At 31.1% G+C, this 22,449-nt stretch overlaps 3 protein-coding genes across 5 annotated transcripts; 1 reads left to right on the top strand and 2 right to left on the bottom strand.

The window, feature by feature from the left end:
• Nucleotides 1-2,998: 2,998 nt before the first annotated feature.
• LOC109792363 (coiled-coil protein) lies at nucleotides 2,999-8,290 on the bottom strand. 2 transcript variants are annotated; one of them, XM_020351773.3, is made up of 4 exons: nucleotides 8,137-8,290; nucleotides 6,197-6,553; nucleotides 4,848-5,027; nucleotides 2,999-3,968 (listed from the first exon to the last, which is right to left on the bottom strand). In XM_020351773.3, exons 2-4 carry the CDS (start codon nucleotides 6,437-6,439, stop codon nucleotides 3,309-3,311), a joined length of 1,083 nt encoding a protein of 360 aa, XP_020207362.1. In that variant the 5' UTR covers nucleotides 6,440-6,553; nucleotides 8,137-8,290; the 3' UTR covers nucleotides 2,999-3,308. The 2 variants fall into 2 exon arrangements, with proteins under 2 accessions (XP_020207362.1, XP_020207361.1); XM_020351772.3 differs by having other exon boundaries at nucleotides 6,197-6,530; nucleotides 8,137-8,271.
• Nucleotides 8,291-11,879: 3,589 nt separating this feature from the next.
• On the bottom strand, nucleotides 11,880-13,518 carry LOC109792364 (NDR1/HIN1-like protein 12). Its single transcript, XM_020351774.3, has one exon. The coding sequence runs from the start codon at nucleotides 12,851-12,853 to the stop codon at nucleotides 12,194-12,196; it is 660 nt and encodes a 219-aa protein (XP_020207363.1). The 5' UTR covers nucleotides 12,854-13,518; the 3' UTR covers nucleotides 11,880-12,193.
• A 1,322-nt stretch (nucleotides 13,519-14,840) lies between these two features.
• On the top strand, nucleotides 14,841-17,748 carry LOC109792362 (uncharacterized). 2 transcript variants are annotated; one of them, XM_020351770.3, is made up of 5 exons: nucleotides 14,842-15,283; nucleotides 15,379-15,456; nucleotides 16,224-16,305; nucleotides 16,641-16,771; nucleotides 17,393-17,748. In XM_020351770.3, exons 1-5 carry the CDS (start codon nucleotides 14,996-14,998, stop codon nucleotides 17,591-17,593), a joined length of 780 nt encoding a protein of 259 aa, XP_020207359.1. In that variant the 5' UTR covers nucleotides 14,842-14,995; the 3' UTR covers nucleotides 17,594-17,748. The 2 variants fall into 2 exon arrangements, with proteins under 2 accessions (XP_020207360.1, XP_020207359.1); XM_020351771.3 differs by lacking the exon at nucleotides 15,379-15,456 and having other exon boundaries at nucleotides 14,841-15,283.
• The last annotated feature ends 4,701 nt before the right edge of the window (nucleotides 17,749-22,449 follow it).

The following is a 22,449-nucleotide window of genomic DNA, read 5'->3' on the forward strand; positions in this document are numbered from 1 at the left end:
TATCTATTCACCCTCATTATAATGTAAACCCACCACTACATACCCATTAGTGTAGGTTGTAGATTAGTGTAGGTTGTAGACTTGTGAACAATTATCAAAAGATTCAAATGAAAGACTTATATATATATTAAAAGACTGTTGTTACATTTGTTAATTATTATTGTATAATTTTTTAAAAGATTAAAATTGTAAAAATAATGTGGACACGAAGATAAGGATTTATCTTTATATATAAAATATAAATTACATAGCTAACCCGTTTGTTTAAATTTTTTTAATAATTTTTTTTATTAAAATATACAAATTTATATTTTTTTTGGGTGTTTTTATCTAAATTACTTATTTTCAAAATAAACAATTGTATACATTTTTAAAGCAATTATTTTTTCTAAAACCACTTTTTACATATATATATATTTTTAAGTTTAAGCAAACGACCATTAAGTTCTTACAACTAATTTGTTAACCCAATATGGTATATTTGTACAATAATCTCTTAATGTGTTTGCCTGTATGGTATAGAGGAGAGAAATGAGTAAAAAAATAAAAAAAAATAAAAAGTGAATAAAAATAAATAAGAAATAGAATAAATTTGATTGTTTGATTAAAAAGAAATATGTGAAAAATAAAATATATAAAAAATATTAGAAAGAAAAATACATATTTTAACTCTCTCCATTGTGTTTCTTATCCATCTTCTCTTAACCAAAGATGATGGTAAACAAGTAGGGATAACAAATAAAGCTGTACTCGTGGATAATACTCGAATCAGTTCCGACTTTGACAGAAAATATCTGGTTTGACCTGGTATGGGTACGGGTACGAGTAAAACCCGATAAATAAAATCGGGTACAGGTATGAATATATACATACCCGTCCCGTACCCATACCCATCCCCGATTTAATTATATTAAAAACATTTAATATTTTATTATGTGTAATTATTTATTATAATGTGAAATATTTATAGTTGTATAATTATTAAGAAATCTCTTAATTAAAATATGAAATAAAGAAATAATCTAATTATAATTATAATATAATAGAAAAATAATTTAAAAATATTATATATTTTTTTTGCAAAAAAAAATAATTTTTTATGGGTATGGGTATACCTGATACTCGACGGGGATGAAAATAAGGATGAAAATCACATACCTAACGAGTACAGCTACAAGTACGGGGATGAATATGTGTCGTGGGTACGGGGACGGGTATCATAAAACCCGTACCCCACCTGCCCCGTTGCCATCCCTATAAACAAGCATAAGTACATGCCTACGTCAAATAGAGAAGAAAAAAGAAAGCCCCTTTCTACTTATTTAATTTTTCTGAAATCCTGGTAAAACTTGTGGGTGCTAAGTTCTGCTTCCATAGCCACCACTAGACAGTGCTTTCTCCCATTCAAAGATAATAGAGCATATATAAATAGAATATATGCCAAAAGTAGAGTAGGTTGCACATAACTAGATCACCTTCATTTATGTCATTCATTTTAATGGCACAAGGGTTATATTTTATTTGCAAAGTGCGTTACATACGACAATGTTGTTTGATCAATCAAATCCCTTCATCGCCACTTTTCATGGATAAGTGTCCCAAAACAGAGCACATGCTTTAATTGGAATATGTAGGCATATGCTTCAGAAAGATAAAAACTAACACCGACTTCACGCTTGCTTTACTATAAAACACGACTCTGACATCGACATCAAACACAAATATATATATAATAAGTGTTAAATAAGTATTTAACTGAAAGAAGATATCAATTCATTTTCAAGTGTGTCAAAAATATGTTCAAACTATATTTGAGAGATGTCCGAATCAAAGAAATAATAATATTTAATTGTAACAGAATGAATACGTGTTGAATGTTTGTCTAGATATGTCTGATAAATATTGTTCAAAACGTGTCACCGGTATCATGTATATGTGTATATGCATCTTATGTGTTTTCTTTAGCCCTATCAAAGTAGATCGTTGACGTTGTAAGGGCAAATCAACCCAAAAAAGCTTGGTCCCGCGAGTACCATCCACTTCTTAATTCAATATTAGAAAGATGGTGACAGGAGTGGCAAAGTGGGATAGAATGATCTAGCTAGACATATAATATGCTTACAACACTAGGCAAGCCTTATGCCACATTTTCTCTCATGCTTGCTTTATCTAGGCCTACCATAAAGAGCCTTAAAGGTGCAACTACTACATTACCTCATAATAGAACAATCAAGGAAAATGTATCCCTAGTGGGACCCCCAATCTCAACCCCCACACCAATTAGTCATACCCCAGCCTAACAGCAGGTTTCCATGTCTCGTTGCCTTTTGAAAATGTCTAAACTGACTAAACATTTTTGTGCACAATGTTGCAATTTTGGATGGAGGCCTGAACTTTTAACGTTTGCAAAGTACAAGCAAATCCTAAATTGGGATGTTGACGGTTGTGGTAAAGTTAAACTGATGCATTGCTTTTAGCACCTCATCCTAAAAGCCACAAATTGAGGTATTACAAAATTAAATAATGGATTTGGATTGATTCAGATCCTCTCATTTTGAGAAAGTGATATAACAGGAGAAATTGTGGTATATATCATAAAGATATTTTTAAGAAAAGAAAGTGTAAAATAACATGATTGATGTTACAAAAAGAAATGGAGAAAAATAAAATTTAATATTGTAGAAAACATCATAAACAAGACTGAAATACATCATTGGACCCGTTCTACATTTTAATCTAAGTGTGGTCTCTAAAGTGTTTTTTTCTTTTTTTTTTTCTTTTATCCCTCATAGTATTTTTGATAGATCAAGTTAGTCATCAATTTAACACACTAACTTGGTCTGACATGTAAAAATTGTAACAGATGTCATAGAAGTCTCACATTAGGGACCAAAAGTGTATCTTAGGGCAAAAGAAACTATATAAACAATAGAACAATATCATAAAATGACTATTTCCTTCTTCTCTCACTTTGTATATATATTTGTATATAAGTGAATAAATAAAACCTACATGATCCTTAATCAATCCTGCGGAACATTAAACAAAGTTGACAAAAACAAAAGTTCTAACTGAACTCTGCAAAATGGTAAAGAAAACAAAACTGATATCCCATTTCCCTTTTATGTTTGCGAGCTGCAAACTGAGAAAACAGAATATCTCAACACAGAAAATCAAATTACAAAGATTCCTCATATTGTACAAGCTGTAAGAAACGCACAACATAGTAAAAAGGACTCAATTCAGATTATACTGCACATAGTATAGCACAACAGAAAAGGAAAGAAAAAAGAAAAAAAGAAGCCATGTCAAGCTAATGAAAGGAGAGCGAACCGGTTCATGGTTTGGTCCATAAGACTCAACACTATTGGAGCTAGCATACGTGCAACCCTTGGTAACGTAGGGTAGGTTAGAGTGCCGAGAATAAACCAATTGAAGCTTAAGAGAGCAACAGCATCAGATGCGGGTTTGTTTCTAATGTTGGAGAAAAACTGCACCACACTCTTCAAGGACATTCCTACTACGGCAAAGAGAGCCACTATAAGAGGCATGCAAGGGTCCTCAGCTTTCCACACAGTGATTCCAACCACAAGTGACATAATAGCACTGAAAAGTGATTGAGAAAGAGCAACGTCTCGATGATGGTCTAGTGCTTTGCTCATTTCTGCATCCTTTGAGATCATTTCTGGCTTAACCGGACCGGATTTGGGTTCAGTTTTCAAGAGTTTGAGCAACTCACTTCTGGTTTTGCTCTCATCTTCCCAAAGATCTTTGCGCCTTAGAAGATCTTGGAGGGCAATTCCACTCCCGCTGTAGTTGGAATTCCGTGAGAGGATAGGATGGAAAATGTTGTAGTTGCTGTCATCAATGGTTTGGATTCTGTCAGTGTTGTTTTGGTCCTTGGAGCTCCAGTATCCCTTGGATTGAAGTTCCTTGAGCCGAAGATTTTCATTTGTCTTATCTCGCAACTGTCAACGAGACAAGAGTGAAAAATAGAGCATTAATTAAATGAGGAAACCCTTGCTGCAGATGGATATAATTGGAGATGCTTGAATACCCATTTGATAAAGCAAGTGGAGAATTGGATAGAACAGTGACAGTAAAGGCCATTATAATTAGTAGAAAACCGCCAAGAACAAGTAGATTTACCAATGTCATGTTGCTGAATATCTATTTTGCAACCTTTGAATCCAATGAAAATAATCCCAACTTTCAGAAAATCTTAAATTACAGAAATATGGATGGTGTTTTCTAATAAAATTTTATCACACTTTGGCTAATTATTTGTCAATCTTGACAACTTCATTAATTAGTTACCTAAGAATGGTATTGAATGATTGCAGATATTAACATTTTGCTTCTTGTTTAGGGTCAACCTGAAGCTAAGTCTATGCAACTTAGAACACTTACTACATATTTTGAAGCCTCTTTTAAAGTGTACTACTGTAGTAACACAACACGTGATAATATCCGTTGATTATTAAATCGTACATGTTATATTGTTATCTATAAAATTTGTGTTATTTTTATATGTAAATAGTATAGGTTTTGATTTTCTAGTTTGCAGATTTTCCAGAGGGGAAAACTTCAATTACAATTACTGTCTAGAAATAAGAAATCACAGACCAGGATATATAAATTAAAAACAGTAGTCTCCGGGTCTGTTACTATGTTAATCTATTAGACTTTTAAATGCAAAGTATATTGAAGTAAATTTCATAACAGAAAATGTTCTCAAGCATTTTAATTTATTAAGGAACAAGGATTTAGATCCTTATCATATGCTCAACTATAAGACTTCAAACAGGTAGCACCAAGACTGATCAGTTTTTATATAAACTATTTACCTTTCCCTCTAACTTTTCAATTTTTGCAATGACCATATCATGCTCCTCTTCAAGACTTGATAGAAGTATCTCCATCATTTTGCGCTCTTTGACAGCCATTTGAAAATGTTCTTGAAGTTTCTTCTTATCCCACACTAGATTCTCCAGCTCTAACTGCATTTCATGTAGTTTTTGTTCCAGCTGCATAACAACATAACCACCATATGGATCTTAAAATAAGATAAACTTCATGCTTAGAAGAATAAAAGGAGGAGGCCACTCTAACAGCACAAACCTACCCCACGCCCATTCTTATCCCTTTTCTTGGTAACTAGGATGATCCTCATATAATAAATGAAAAGAAGAAGATCAAAAGGCAAAAACAGATGCTGACCAAATGAAACAAAAATTCACATGTATTTTATCCTATCAAAGGTATGGTTCCTTATGGTGTTCTGCCCCTTTCCCAGCCTCTTTCTCTATACATTCCTTCTCCCATTATAAACCAAAAGCAACCTCCCTTTTTCTACCTCACTTTTACTATTTTATTTGATACTAACATCTTCCTCTTCTTGATCCAATGTTAGGTTAAATTTATCTGATTGTAATTATCTTTAGTGCTAAATAATCAGATTTCACTCAACACATAAGCCTATTCATTAAGCACTAGTTCTAGCTAGAGACCTATACCATCCTTCAGCAATACAGAAGTGAAAGTGTTGGAATCGTATTATCTCCAATATTTTGAGCAAAATGAAATGTATTATGCTCATACCAAATCTTGTAATTGCAAATTAGACATGTTTTAATTCAAGGAAAATCGAATTGCATTGTGCAAGAGGTAAATATCATAAGAATAAAACTTACATGTAGTACTATAGGTGTTATTACTATTGTTCTCCAATCAAAATTGAAGTTTTACTTCGATAATATATGTAATAGAAGATTTGTTAAATTTCAACGTGTCTCAAAAAAGACCAATGATTAAGAGGGTGTAAGTAAGGCATAGAGGAGGAAACTCAATTGTAACCAAATAGTTTTTAATTAGGGAAGGGAGTTAGTTGGAGGTTAAGAAGTTATTTAGAAGTTGTTAGGAGAGGAGAGATCTCTTGAATACCTTATTGTATTTCTCTAGTTGTAATGATCAGCAGCATTGCTCAATCATACACAGAGGCTCATGCCTAAATTCTTTTCAGTTTGTTGAATCTTTCTTAAATTTTTGTTATCATATCAGTTGGAACCTATTAGTGTCTTATCGAGATAAAAAACTCAAATTCTGATCAAATCAATATCAACAATACCTATGATATTGTATTTAAGTTTTGTCCATATCATAACAAAACAAATACAACTACAGAATGAAAACTAACCTGCCTCTCCCTTTGAAAGACATCCAAAGCTCTTGCAGGCAGGGAGAAAATCCCAAATATCCATGTGGTTATTCTCAAGATTATGTTTGCATGGAAGTTAATTGTAGTCCTGATCAACTCCGTCCAAGTATATATCACAATTAAGGCTATTCTGATACCAAACAAGCATGCCAACTTAAGTAGAGAGAAAGGCCATGTCACCAAGAGTGTTACGTTAGTCAATAGCTCAGAAATCATTGCCATTAGTCAGTAGTATGAGTGCTCTTCTTCCTCCTCAATCATTACATGTTGAAAAGTTCCATGATGTTGCACCAACACATTTTATCACAGCATCCTGTGTTGAGATACAAACAAGTCCTACATTGATAAAATAAGATAAAAAAATAACAACTTATATAGCACAAATATACTTCAATGATTAAAAGGCCTTTTGGGTAATGACCAAAAGCAAAATCGTGAGGACTAAGGCTCAAAGCGGACAATATCTTATCATTGTGGAGTATGTTTGTGTAATAACTTTATGAAAATAACTTATAAAATATCCCCTCAGACAAATACCATAAAAAATATCTCCATCTTTGGTATCAAAGCCGCAGGTTGGATTCGGTGACAACCAATAACCTCTCGTAACTCATAACATATAATGTGATATACAAAGACAGATTCCGCTGCATGAAAATTGTTGGGATACAAACAAGTTCCACATCGATAAAATAAGATAAGAAATAACAACTTATATAGCACAAACATACTTTAATGATTAAGTTAGGTCTCTTGTTTGAGAGAAGGAGTTTTGGGATACAAATAAGTCCTACATCGATAAAATAAGATAAGAAATAACAACTTATATAGCACAAACATACTTCAATGATTAAGAGGCTTTTTGAGTAATAACTAAAAGCAAAACCATAAAATATCCCCTCAGACAAATACCATAAAAAATAATCCCATCATCCTGCAAGATCAATAAATCCACGAGAAAAAAATTATTGGGGACTAAACAGCAATGGTGAATATAAACAACGGGAATGTTTAGCTTCACTGGACTAACTAGAGTTAAGCACACACCTTAGGTGGCAATGGTGGAACTATAAGACTTCATAATAGAAATAAGAAATCCATCTCACCTTACAACTGAAAAGCTTTTCAGTAAAATACTTGATGGCTTCTGTTGGAAATTCAGGAGCGCGTGTATAGTGCAACATAAGTTAGGAAATGACTCAATGAAAGATATATAAGAGATGTGCCTATATACTCTACGGTTTTGGATAGAGACGCCCAACAGAGCTATTGCACAGTTCTCTCAAATGATACAAGTTAGAATGCCTCCTTTCCCTTTACTCCCCTTATTTATCTAATTGATCCCTTTAAGTAACTGTCCCAACAATTTTTCCCTTGCCTAATTCCTAACAATTTATCATTTGAAAGAACTATCTGAAAATTCAAATTATTAGCCTCAAATCTCAATTATAGCTGCTGGTCTTGATTTAATTTACCAACAATATAACAACAATAAAGCCCCTTATACTAGCAGGCGTGGTCGACTGCATGGATTTTTCTTAAGCAGAAAACCGATAGAATTGTGTGTATTTATGATAGAATTTATCATTTGAAAGAACTATACTGATAGAATAGTTTACATTTAGTTAAGCAGAATACTGAGTAGCATGCTTACAAAACAAATGCAATTTTCTTTTCAGAGGAATAGTTTGGCACGAATGAAATGAACAAAGCCCAGATAATTAAAACCTGAAAACAAATTTGGGTTTGAACTGAAAACTCAAATCCGAGCAACCCAGAAGTCAAATAAAAGAGAAGATTAAACCTTTCAAACGTAATTCCGAAATGATCAAGCAAAACCGATAAAAAAAAAAAAAAGGAAAAAATCGAAGCTGATCGCAAACAAATCCATTGGAAGGAAGAGAGTAACCAACACTTACACTGCATGCAAATAGGAAAGGATGAAAACAATAGAGCTGAGCTGAGCAGAAGAAAAAGCTGAAAGACAAGGAAACGAAGAAAAGCATGAAAAGGCAAATGTAGAGTGAGTTTGAAGGGAGTGCATGAAGTATAGGTGGCAATGAAAGCGTTCTCAATGTGCCACGTAAAGTGTAAGATATATATGTGTTAAGGTAACATCAATCAATTGTCCAAGAAACAAACAAAGGAAAAAACATTAATCCATTATCCATTCATACTATAGTTATCATAATTAGATATCCAGCATTTCCAAACACAAATGACACCTTTTATTTTTTTTTTATCCATCTCTTTTATTATATCATATTTTAAGGTATAGACACGTTGAGAATTGAGAAATAAGATGAGACGAGAAAAATGAAATATATTTGATAATTTTCTTAGAAGAAAAAAATAACGGTTATAGATTTTGTGTACAAGCCTAAACCAGAACCTCAGGAGAATTAAAAAATTCTCCCGTAAAGATAGCTTATCGATGTCGATAATATATATATTTTGGATGAGAATCGTGGAGCTCAGATTTTGAATATACAATTTTTTTTTATAAAATTTAAATTTGAAATATTACTTATCATATATATTCTTTTTATTGATTTAAACCTTTTAAAAGATTGATTTATTAATTTATTTAAAAATTTATTTTTCATTAACAATATTAAATAAAATAATAAATTTAATTTAAATAAGTTAATAATCATATTTTTGAAGAGTCTTTTTTTTTTCAATTTACATAATAAAAAACAATTTACTCTATTATTACTATTTTGAATTTAGAGTTTAAAATAAGAAATAAAAAATTAATCAAAGGAAAACTTATGCATATTTATGTATATTAAACTCAAAGATTTTAATAGTGAAAAAAGATAATCTTATCAAGAAAAAAACTTTTTAAATATTTCATATATTGCCTTTAAAGTATTTTAAATAATTAATCATAAAGATGAAAGAAAAAAGTTAATAAAAATATGACTACTATAATTTTAATTTTTAATATCTTGATTTTATATGAACAAGAAATATAAAATATTTAAGTGTAATAAATATTGATAATTCAAGTTTTTTATTATATTTATATATATATGAAAGATCAAATATTAAATTTTAATAATTTAATCGTTAAATTAAAAGTTTTTAATGTATAAATCAAGTTTATAAAGTTTTAAAAAATTATATAATACTTCATTATATAAATTTAAATTAATTTATAAAATATTTTTATGATTATTTCTCAATTAAAATAACAAAATAAAATATCAAATATTTATCACTTTTTTTTTTTAATTTGTAGACTTGATTTCCACATTAAAAATTTATAATTTAATGGTTTGATTGTTGAAATTCATCTTATATCATTAATTATTGAAACTTATTATAATAATTTGATTCCTCCTCATATATATATATATATATATATATATATATATTGATTGAATTAAAAAGATGAAGTATTAAATAGTTTTAATTTTTTTTAAATGTATAGATTTGATTTATGTATTAAACGGTTAAATCGTTAAAATTTAATATATAGAGTAAAATAACTTTACGTAGAGTTACTCTTGAATCATTTGATCTTTCTCCATATAGAAATAGATAAATATGCCTACTAGACTTGTTTTTTTTGATAAAATAAATAATTTTTTTAAAAATTTAAATCTAACATCTTTTTTTAAATATAACAAGTAAGGTCAAATCATAGACTATTTAAGATTTGACTTATTTTCATCTCTATGTATAATATAATTTATTTATTTTGTTATAAATTAAAATTATTAAAGTTTAATATACAACTTTCATAATTTTAATTTACATATTTTAAGCTTAATTAAAATTAAATCGTCATGATTAATTTAAGATTCTTTCTTTTGTAGGTTAAATATTTGGTACAAGTTGACATTTCTTTTAAATTAGAACAATCAAGTATAGGCCGTTAGGTAGTTCTTTTTATATTTTAATTAAGATTATGTATTTAGAAACACTAAATTTCTTAAAGAAAGCCTGCTAAGACTAGTGGAAAGAATTTGTGATATTCCGTACAAAATTTTAAGTTCAAATGTTAACTTCATATCATTGTTATTTTTTTTTTATGTATTTAAAAATAAGATAATAGTTAAATAATATGATCTAGAAACAAACACACGTTAATCCAATGATAGCATCTTTCATGAAAGATTGTATTAATTAAAAACTTTCACGTCATTTCTCAGTGGAGAATCACGTGTCATGTTGAAGCTCTCATGAGTATCCCTGTTCTCCTGGGTTCTTTATTCTTGCTCTGTTTCGTTGCAGAATGAGTAATGATCCACCCCTGTTTTGGTCAAATTTATTTATAACATTGAACAAAATAACTATGAGTAATGATCCACCACTGTTTTGGTCAAACTTATTTATAATATTGAACAAAATAACTCTTCAAAAATTACACTTTAATTATCCTGACGAAACTTAAATCGTTTTCTAAATCATCATCAAACACAGTCTGACCAAATCTTATTCCACATCTCCCGTCACTCCCAATTTTTCAAAATCAAGATTTTGTTTTTCAATAATATATATATACACACACACATATATATATATATATAATTTCTTATATCTTCCGGTAATTTATTTTTCGTATGAGTTGAAGGACTAATCTTTCAATTTTGGAAAATTTGAATCATCTAAGAATTAAGATTATTTTGAGTCAACACATTATTTCATTCCATGTATTTGGTGCAACATAAAAGTATCCATTGCTTTATTTTTAGGTTTGGGAACTAGTAATCGGACATTCTCGTAACTTCCAACCGATTCATTTGTTAAAAATATGTGACGCCCATGAACTTGGTGAATGCATTATCACATATTTTATCACATATTTTAGGCCAAAATAAAAGGTGTGTCATGTGTTACTCTCGCGCAACATATAACTTGGGGAAAGTAAGGCTGCGATTGACACCTATTACTTACAAGGCCTGAGAGGAAAACCATGTTATATAGAAAGGTAGCAAAAAGAGGTAAAGGTTCAATGTTTGACACCCTTTTAGTGTGGCATTAGGTATGACTGCATTTTCTAGTGTCTTCCATCCGGTTCAATCTCTATTTTTGGTGGTGCTAAAATGTTAATCAAATTTCACAAGTTTTCTCTCTTTTTGCGGGTTTTCTTAGCTCTGAAGGAAATTATATGGCTTCTCACAAGCCAAACATCAAATATTCAACCAACAAATTTCCTAATCTGCAATATGCACTTCTACTTAATTCTCATTGTATATAGGGTAAGGGATTTAGTTCCATAAAATGAGAAAAACAAAAGTGTATTTATTAACTTTGTAAGCTACCAATAAACTTTAATGGAGTTTTTCTTCCCGTGCGACCACATTTTCTTTTTCATTTACAAGATTATAACTGAAATATTATTTAAAACATTTGAGTCGAATTTAACTTGAACCGGTATAACTTAAACTACTCTAGCCTTTGAATCTATTATTGATACTTTTTATTTTATTTTATATATATATATGTCCAGTAAAATAAACCAAGTCTTGTCCATCCATATGATAATTAAGAGATAAATTAAACCAATATTTTTCTTCTTCTTTGAACTCGATTAATTGGTTTCTTTAACTTTAATTTGTATCCTTTTCCTACGTGTTGACAGCCACCTACAAAAATCCCAATGAATAAAGGAAGAAGAACAAGGAATGTTGTAGCAGACAAACTTTGATAAGTTAACCTTTTGTCTTTTTTTTTCCGAAAACATCTATAACTCGATAACTTGTTCCACACAAGGTGAAGAACATCAATTATTCAGTAGCATTAAAGGCATAAGCTTCCTAAAAAGCGTGGCCGATAGCAGGATCGAAAAATAATATGTCCTGCAAAAGCAAAGAATCTAAAAGATACCCAGTTTTATTACCCGTAAAATCTAGTTGGTGAAGAAAAAAAGGTAGGAAAATACGTTGGGATCGAGTTTGTTTGTGGAATTGTGGTCGTGTGTTATGTTTACAATGCGAAAGAGAGCGATTAATGAAGAAAGAATCATTTGGACTCGGAGGTGCAGCGGGAGTGTTTAATGTAACTCCCATTGGAAGGGTGAAACCTGAGTTGACACTCCAAGTTGCACCAGAACCTAACCGAACCTAAGGGCCCTACCCTCCACCGCGTCCTGGCGCTTCCCTTAACGTCGAAGCCGATGATGTCACGCTTCCACGACTGGTCCACCTCCTCCATCTGTTCGGGAGTCAACGGGATTGACTTACTCTGAACGACATAGCGCAGCGTCTGGGAGCTGTTCTTGGGGACCTCGATGATGCCGGCGACCATGACGGCGATGGCCTGGCCCTGGTAGCTGAGGTTGAAGCGGACGTCGGAGAAGGTGGCATGCGCCTTGGCGTTGCCGTTCTGCGCGAGGACCATGATGGTGAGCTGCGTCTGGAGGAGGCCGGCGTAGTCGTTGCTGAGGAGGTCGAGGTGGGCGTTGGTGATGCTGATGACGGGGATTCTGGGGTGGATGACGACGTAGCCCACGAAGACAACTATGCCGGCTATGACAACGCCGATGGCGATGACGGTGCAGAGGATGGCGGCGAGCCAGATCAAGGGGTGCGTGTTGGCGCTGTGGTGGGTGTTGACGAGTCTTCTTCTGAGCCTGGGCTGGTGGTGCTCGGCCGCGTGGCCGTGGTCGCGGTGGGAGGGCATGGAGGGAGCAGCCTGCAGGGTGCTGTGCTGCACTCGTCAGCAGGAAATCAAGCCATGTGTTTCGGAGTTTTATGCAGAGGGAGGAGATGGGGAACTGCACAAAGATATCTCTTATTCCTCCCAAGGTTTTGGTATCTTCCTTTCCTAGCGTTTAAGCATTTCTCTCCTATACCACCTTCTGCTATTGCCCTACTCTCCTCCTTTTTATTTTTTCTTTCTTTCTCCCCAACAAGGTATCTTCGTCTTTAATGTTCTTCTAAAGTCTCTACGGACAACTCTTAATAACTATGCATTCCTTCTTTTCACTTTTATCCATACTTATAACTCAAGATTTAAACATCAATTCCAGTTATTTTTAAAGGTGAATGCGTGATGAGGTGTGTTCTTCTTGAGTTAAAGCGAAAAATTGTGGAAGAATAATGAGATAAAAAATGGTTCGTAAATATTAGTATACTATATTAGAAAAAGTAAATACCAAACTTGCGTGCCAAATACCGGCTCACTTGCTCTTTTCTTTGCAGATTTCCTGGCTTTCAAGCTTTAGTCACCAATGGCTTTGCTTTGCTAATTTGTCTAACATTTTTATTTCTTATATTTAATTATTTGTTAAATAATTTATTGCAAAACCAAAAACGTTGTACTTGCACATACATTGAAATTCATGAGTGTCCATACTTATATATATATATATAAGATGGGGGCTTGAATCCCTTATCTGTGGATCTCTATTCAGAGCATACCAATAAAGCAGGTCCATTAGAGATTGAGAGTGATGATCCGAATTGGGCCTCCTGAGTTCGGACTTCGTGGGCCGGCCCAAATTATTTATAGGCCTAAAATTTATTAGATTATAGAAAATTTTGACTTTTTCCCTAATTTATATGCGAAATTTTACAAAAAATACGTTTAATATATGCATACTTGACTAATCATATTATATTATTATTTTGTGTTATTATTTATATATATCAAAAAAATTTGTAGAGTTTTTTCGACCCTAAATAAATTGTTAATCTTGGAGATTTAATTAAAAAAATATTAAAAAAAACTAAGAATTTAATAAGAATCTAATAAAAGAATCTGTAAAAATTTAGGAACATGTAATAACGAAGAATGTTGTTTATCATACTCCTTCCGTTTTTTATTTATAGTCGTTTTGTCAAAATTTGTCATTTTTCTTTCATTATCATTTTACTAAAATCAATAATTTATTAATTTTTTTTCTTCTCATTTTTATCCTTAATAATTAATGTATGTTTACTGAACAATGTATCTATTTATTTCTAATATCTATCTATTTTTTTTTCCAACTACATATGTAAAGTTAATGTTACAATTAAAAGACCAATATGTTTCTAACAAAATATTATAAAAAAATAGAGGGTAAAATAGGAAAGTAAGTAATAAATATTTTTAAAAATTAAAATATCAATTATTTCCTTAAGTCCTGTGCAAAACCTTAAATGACTATAAATAAAAAACGGAGGGAGTAATATTTTGTACTCTCTCCGTTTTTTATTCATAGTCGTTTTATCAGAATTTGTAATTTTTTTTTCATTGTTATTTTACTAAAATCAATGAGTTATTAATTTTTTTCATTTTTACCTTTGATAATTAATATATGTTTACTGAATATTGTGTCAATTTATTTCTAATGTCTACTTATTTTTTCTCTAATCACTTATGTGAAGTTAATGTTGTATTTAAAAGGATAATATGTTTTCAATGAAATATTATAAAAAAATAGATGGTAGAATAAGAAAGTAAGTAACAAATATTTTTAAAAATTAAAATTTTAATATTTTTTTAAGTTTCGTGTAAAACTTTAACGACTATGGAAAAAAAACGGAAGGTGTAGCGTTTTATGTAGAGTTTGGCGGCAGTGAGCAGTGAGCAAAGTTAGGAAACACGTGTACGGGGGAAATTCCAGGTTTGCAACGTCGCAGGTCCGTGCAGATATTTATGGTTGGACGAAATGATGGGTATGCTGTAAGTGTGTTCCAAGTGTAGCAGATAGGTTCCGTCAAAGTCTCACTCTTACTATCACATTGTGACTAGTGTCACAACACATATTCACTGTACCTGCAACTCCATATTTTGTGGCTCACACATTCAACACAACACTGTCTTACCCACACCACCATGAAACTCTCACACACATTGCTTCGTACACCTTTCTCCACAGCCTCAACACTGTTACTCCGCACCCAAAATTCTGTCTTTAACTCCAATGGAAAAAGGGTCCCTGTGTTGGGCTACCAAAGCCTCAGGCTCCCCGGTTGCGCTTGCAGCAACTCGGGAGCTGCGGTTTCTTCTGCGGCGGCGAATCCTTCTTCGCCGCCGCATGTTGCTTCCAATTCCGGTTTTGATTCTGTTGTGACTCAGGAGCTTCCGGAAAAGTTGGAAGCTCTAGAGGAAGGCATTGAGAAGGTGAGAATTGATGAATACAGCTTTGTTTTTTTTTTTTTTTTAATGTTTTGAATATGGTTGTTGATTGTTCTGTTTTTTGGTGATTGGTTGTGTAGGCGATTTATAGATGCCGGTTTATGGCAATTCTAGGAGTGTTTGGATCTTTAATTGGATCATTTCTGTGTTTTATTAAGGTATGGTTTTTATGCATTCTTATTTACTTTCTCAAAGTTGTGGATGCTATTTGTATATGGTCAAATTTACCTGATTATTGTTTGCCTTTAATCGGATATTAGTTAGGGAAGGTTATAAATCCCCTTAGACCAACTTAAAATTTCGGAGCTCGGCATAATTTAATTCTTCTAATTATAAATTCTATTTTGAACATATCTCTATCTGATTTGAAACTTGGATTTTTCTCAATAGCCCTGCGATCATTTCCATAAGAAATGTCTCAATGATGCTACTAAAACATGTATCTAATCTCAGCTAGTTCATTTGTATATTTTGCTATTATGCTCCCCTGGTTCCTTGGTTCATAATGCTTGGTCACTGCTGTCTTTTTCTCTGCATACATCTTATGAGTATTCAGGGGGTGACTCTAGCATCCGATCATGGGAATATTATCGATTTCCTAACATTTTCTTTCAATTTTGAAATGTATACAAACAGCCTCTTGTATGAATTTGTGCTTCCCTTATACCATTCATATCTCTATGAGGTGATGAAGGCCTATGTGGAAAAATGAAATGGGTGGGAAGGAGACATGGAAAGTTGGGAAAAATAAAGGAAAGGAAAGTTTCTAGATTTGAAATGAAAAATTGAATAACAGTATGCTTAAAAAGATATTTCAATTGCTTAAAATGATTGAGTTAATTGAATCGATTTCAAATGATTAAGCAACATGGGATGAATTTTGATTTAATGCATAATTTTATTTTATTGATCCTTTAACACGCAGGGCTGCACATATGTTACATCGTCGTTTTTGCAATACTTTGTAAACCGCAGTAAAGTAATCCAAACGCTAATAGAAGCTATTGGTGAGTGTCTCTAAAGTTAAACTCCTATAAATTTGTGCAATTGGGTTCTTCTTATCTTCATTTTCACTGTCCTTGATGCTAAATTGCATTAGTCCCTGTCATCAATGAAATTCAATTTGTAGCATTTCACAAAAGGGCATTTTGGCATAATTTAAGGTAAGGCATTAGGCACATTTGTTTCTTGAGGTTTATCTAAAGGATTTACAGAGGTACTGTAGTGCTCTTTTAAGCTATTCTTTTTTATTTGTGTTTGGAACTTTGTTGTTCTAAGAGGATTTCTTATCTATTCTTTGTGCTTTATCTTATTTCTAACTTTTGCTTTATTGTCCATCTAGATGTCTATCTTTTAGGAACTGTGATGCTGGTCTTTGGAATGGGTCTCTATGAGCTCTTTGTCAGTAATCTTTCTCTTCCAGATCAAAAACCGTCTGAAAGATCAAATCTCTTTGGTTTATTCACTCTAAAGGTTAGCTTTGGGACATTCTGTTTCTTGGTCAACCTTATCTAAGTCAGTAGGATTTTATGTTCTATGTATTGCTACTGGCTACTGCCTCTCTTCTGCATTTAGATCATTTAAAAGAATACTTCACTGATATATCTCAGTAAAATATCTAAGAGTATCAATATCGGATATAGATACAAATACGTAAAGTAAATTAAAGTATTAGTGTTTATATTAATTACCAGATCTTGCAGCCTTGGCTTTCTTAATATGAACTTGTTTGGATAAATTTCTTAAGAAATACTTATAAGAGAGTAAAATATGAAAGAAAAAACGAAATAAGTTTTTCTATTAGCTAAAATTAATTTATATATAAGTTAATTTATAGAAGTTCTCTCTATTAGCTTCTCAAGAAACTTACTTTGAATTCATGCATATATAAGCTAATTTTAACTTATGGAGAAACTTATTTTGATTTTCTTTCCTATTTTTCTGTTCTACTAGTGTTTATACTTTATAGAGTAACTTATCTAAACAGTCCCAATATACCTATTTATGTGTCCACACATCACTGGCTAAGGGATTTCTCTCTCTTAATATACTGGGTGCTAATGTTAGTTTCTCTCTGTTTCTTTTCCTTTTCAGGAACGACCAAAATGGCTGGATATAAAAACTGTGAATGAACTGAAAACAAAGCTTGGTCACGTGATAGTGATGCTGCTTCTGATTGGGTTGTTTGATAAAAGTAAGAAGGCTGCTATAAACACTCCTGTGGACTTGCTATGCTTCTGTGCCTCTGTCCTCCTTTCTTCTAGTTGCCTCTTTTTGCTGTCTAAGCTCAATTAGGCAAAATCATATATGTTCACATACACCAAAGGTAAGGATATATAAGAAGTGATATACACGCATGAAAAAAAAAAATAGCTGTACTTAATACTTGCTTTTGTTCTGTATATATTAAGATGAATAAGCAATTGTCTTGCTCTTTCCTTTGTCGTGCATGTATATCTCTTTTAGTCTTAACCAATCACCTTATTTGGAGGCTTTGAAATTTTCTTAAAATTCATTAAAACAATGATAGAAGGTCTAGGGGATATAAATAAAGGATTTGGCTTCATGCTTTTTGTTGATAATTTTTATCAACAGAGTAGAAAACTTGCCAATAAAATGTGGCATATTACTAGTAAGCAAAGCATAAGCTGTTAGCTATCTTTAAACGGGCCTATTTGCGGTGGAGTAATGATTATCGTACATTTGCGTTTATTTTGTATATGTGGTTAATTAAGTTATAAGTATGGTTAATTTGTTTCTTAAGTAGGATTAGTACTATTAAACATTTCAATGACTTTATGAAATTGTTTGAGAGAAGAATTTAAGTAATATTTTGACATTATTAACTACAGATTAATAATTAATACAAGATTTAAATATATTTTTAATACTTTAAATTTAAGATAAATTTATTTTTAGTTTCTTAAGTTTAAAATTTATTTTTTTAGTTTATATAATTTCAAAAAATATTTGTTTTAATTTTTATATTTATTTTTTTTAAAGAAATTTACAAACTCTATTTACTAATCTCTCTATAGGTAAAAACATAACATTAACTATTTTAGTTAATTTTGTATAATTGTTTGTTGCTTTTATATGTGTTATTAATGACTTATGAGACTAAAATAAGATTTTGAAAATCATAAGCACTAAAAAAAATATTTAATTATGAGAGATTAAAAATAAATGTACTTTCAATTTAAGAAAACAAAAATTTTATTTGTCATAATAAAACCACATTTATTTTTAACCATTTACTATAAAAAGTTAACTAAAACTACATATGTAACTAGTTAATTAAGTGTGGCAATTAATAATCTCATTGTGAAACAAATTTAATTATCGTTAATTCATTAAACATTTCATTAACCTTGTGACACTATTAATCATATGTTGATAATTATAAATAATCACGTTTAAACAAGTTATTTTTAAATTATTCCAAAATTTCCATCAACTATTTTTCGCCTTCAGTTTCGTACATATCTTTTTTCATAATTTATTATTTAAAATTATATTTTTTATTCAAATGAAATTAATTATTTTAAAATATCTTTTTAATAAATTTACTTAGCTAAAAATTAATTATGATTATAATCAATTATAATAATAATTAGTTATTAAAATAGTTTAATTTTCATAATTATTTCATACATACTCTTAATCACATTAATTAACTATATTGATACGTATAAGTAACTACATATATCTGTGGATGCCTGGTGTAAATTTTTGGGTGTTTGTCAAACAACTGTAAACAAAAACTATGACTTACAGAGTTGCTCTTAAATGTTGGAACTTGAAGTGTGAAAAAGAGTTTCACAATAGACAGAATTAAGTATGTTAAATAGTATAATATCAATATAATATCTTAAATTTTTGAGCTATGATGTAATATAAAATTTACTTGTGTCATTTGCTACCACTCACTATTGGAGTGCTGTGGAGTTTTTAACTCTTCCATTAAACTATTAACTCAAAAGCGCCATCTGTGAGCCTTGAGTTTGAACCACCAACACCATCTAATCCAAGTCATTCTCACTCCCAACCATAAACTTTGGTCTACATGCATAATAAATGAGAAATTATTCAATATTATATTAAACAAATCAAATATATAGTATATAATTTCCCAGTAAGTCTTGTAAAACAATATTATTAAGGAAATTATATATATATATATATATATATATATATATATATATATATATAGTTTAAATATATCTTTACATCCTAACAAAATGAATAAATTTTTTATTTTGGTGCTTACAAATTTTTTATTTGTTTTTTTATCTCTCTAAAATGTGAAACCATATTTTTAGTTCCTACTATTATACATTTTAGCAATATATGTGTTTATTAAAAAGTCAAGTGATTATATCTTAGGTGTTCATGACTATATGTGATACTTTGTTAGTGTTTGATACCTTTAATTTTTTTTTATAAATTTTTAAAATAAATATTATTGATATGCCTTAAAATAATCATTAGGAACAAAAATAGTAAAATTATATTTTAAAAGGGATGAAAATCAACAAAAAAATATTTTACAGATATTAAAATTAACTTTTGTTTATTTTACAAGATCAAGAACAATATTTACAAGTTTTAAAAGAATAAAAAATAAAGAACATTTTTTTACAGAGAGACCAAAATTAATATACTATCTTATTTTACAAGAACTAAAAACATATTAAAATTTATTTTTTTTATCTATGAATATAATTTACTCGGTGTTTCAAGTTAACACAATCATAACTAAATTTGTGTTTGCTAGCATGACTTTGTTGACTTATCATAATTTTAACACTAACAAAAGTTGATCCTGAAAGCTTCATATACAAATTCATATAATCATTTATATAACATGATATAATGTGTGTATATTTTTTTCATCACATCATTCATTTTATTATTTATTATATTTATTAATTATTGAAATATATTAACATACGAGATAATGTTGTGTAAATTATTATATAAATTGTTGCACGTATAACATGAAATTAGTCTCTCTAACTCTTAGGGAAAGAATACTAAATAATTATAAATAAATAAATAAATAAATAAATAAAAAGGAGTTTCGGTATCATGCATTTTTTTTTCTCTTACGGTAACCACTAACCACAGTATCATGTTTTAAGTTCCTAATCATCTTTTCTTATATACACTTGTAGACATTATTTCCATTTTGCGTGTCCACTCTCTTTCCTTTGCTCAGACCTTGGATCATATAATTATTATCTCTTGTGCCCACCTTCAAAATGACCATAGTGTTTGTACCTTTCTTTTTCTTCTATATAGTCAAGTTGAGCACCTACTAAATACTAATCACATGCTCGGAATACAATTCCAATTTCATCAACAACAAAGTGCGATGAACAACACACAGAATATTCGACTAGTTATATATATATATATATATGGTAATGCTCTAAAGCCGAAGTAATGTTTCTTCAACTTCATCAGCAATGGTTGTGGAGATTATGATCACTCATCATTACAAAGAAGATAAATGTCACAAAGAATTAATGTGTTATTTTATGTTATTTTACTTGTATCGGGTTTTTTTTATACATATGAAAGAAGGAAAAAAAAAAGAAAAAAAACAAGCCTAAAGCACTTTCATTAATAACTAAAAAATGAAATAAATAGCTGGAAGTAAATGCTCATTTTACATTGGTGGTTCATGCATGATCACTAGATCTTTATCCCCAACTACCTTTACCTTAGTTAAGGCATTCACTGACTAATTGTTCTCTCAGAATATATGTTGTAGCATGCACGTCTAATTTCTTTCTAGAAAATGATGAACCTCCATAACCCATTTCCAAATGTGTGGTAAAATAACTTTTTAGTATGTACAAGGTTAATTAAGAACATTTGATGAACCTGGATAACAAATAATGTTGCTAATCGGTCCCAACATAACCAAAGACCATGCAGCAAAGCAAGTATCTCTGCATGTATAATTGGAATTCGACTACCTTTTCCATGAAAACCAACGAAATAGACTCTCCTTAACTGTTACGACAAAGACCAGCAAAGTCAACCAGGGATCCAACACATTGCCATCCACATTAATATAAGTGTCATTGTGTCATGAGGTGGGAGCAGCCATTTGTGCCAAAAGTGTGTGGGTATCCTCCAAAATCCTACATCTGGTAATTGTGAAGAAGAGAAGTGGTAGACTATTACTATAAATAAGAGGTGATAGTTTGGGTCTACTCACTACAACAACACTAGTCTTTTGGTGTATTGGGGACTTGGGTAGTTGTATGTCATGAGAGGGTTTGTAATTTTTCCGTGCAAAAATTGTGTGAGAAGGTTTCCAAGTTTCGCCAGGAAACTTGTGAATGAGAGGATTTGCAATTTTTTCCTTGTAAAAATTGCAAGTGAAGAAATAAAATAATTTATTGAGAGTTTTTGTGAATGTAGGCAAGAAGTGTCAAACCACGTTAATTTCTATGTTTGTTTCTCTATTTTTTTTCTCTTGTGTGTGTGCTTACGTTGTTGCAGTTTTCTTTTCCCTCTAACAAGTGGTATCAAAGCCAGGTTGGTGTGGTGGGACTCTGTGGGATTCTTAATTCTTAGTATGCTCTGTGGTTGCAGCATTGTCTAATCTTCCACATCAGAAAAGAATTGAGGTTTTGACCAAGGGAGGAAGAGAAGTAGTGTACCAGGGAGGAAAAGATGTCCCGCCCTCAGAGAGAAGAGGTTTCCAAGTTTCGTCAGAAAAACTTGTGGGAAGAGGTTTCCAAGTTTCGCTAGAAGTGAGAAGGGGTTTCCAAGTTTCGTCAAAAAACTTGTGAGGAAGGGGTTTCTAAGTTTCGTCAGAAAAACTTGTGAGGATAGTTTTCAAGTTTCGCTAGAAAAACTTGTGAGAAAGGGTTTCCAAGTTTTGCCAGAAAACTTGTGAATGATGATGGATTAATGTGAGACTTTGGATGAAGGGAGGATATTTTGTGCCTAAAAGTATGTGGGTATCCTCCAAAGTCCCACATCGGGTAGTTGTGAAGAAGAGAAGTGGTAGACTACTACTATAAATAAGGGGTGATAGTTTAGGTCTACTCACCACAACAACAATCTTTGGGTGTATTGGGGACTTGGATAGTTGTGTGTCATGAGAGGGTTTGCAATTTTTTCGTGTA

This window comes from Cajanus cajan, chromosome 11 (assembly GCF_000230855.2).
Source record: "Cajanus cajan strain Asha chromosome 11, NIPB_CcT2T_4, whole genome shotgun sequence".
Taxonomy (NCBI): Eukaryota; Viridiplantae; Streptophyta; class Magnoliopsida; order Fabales; family Fabaceae; genus Cajanus; species Cajanus cajan.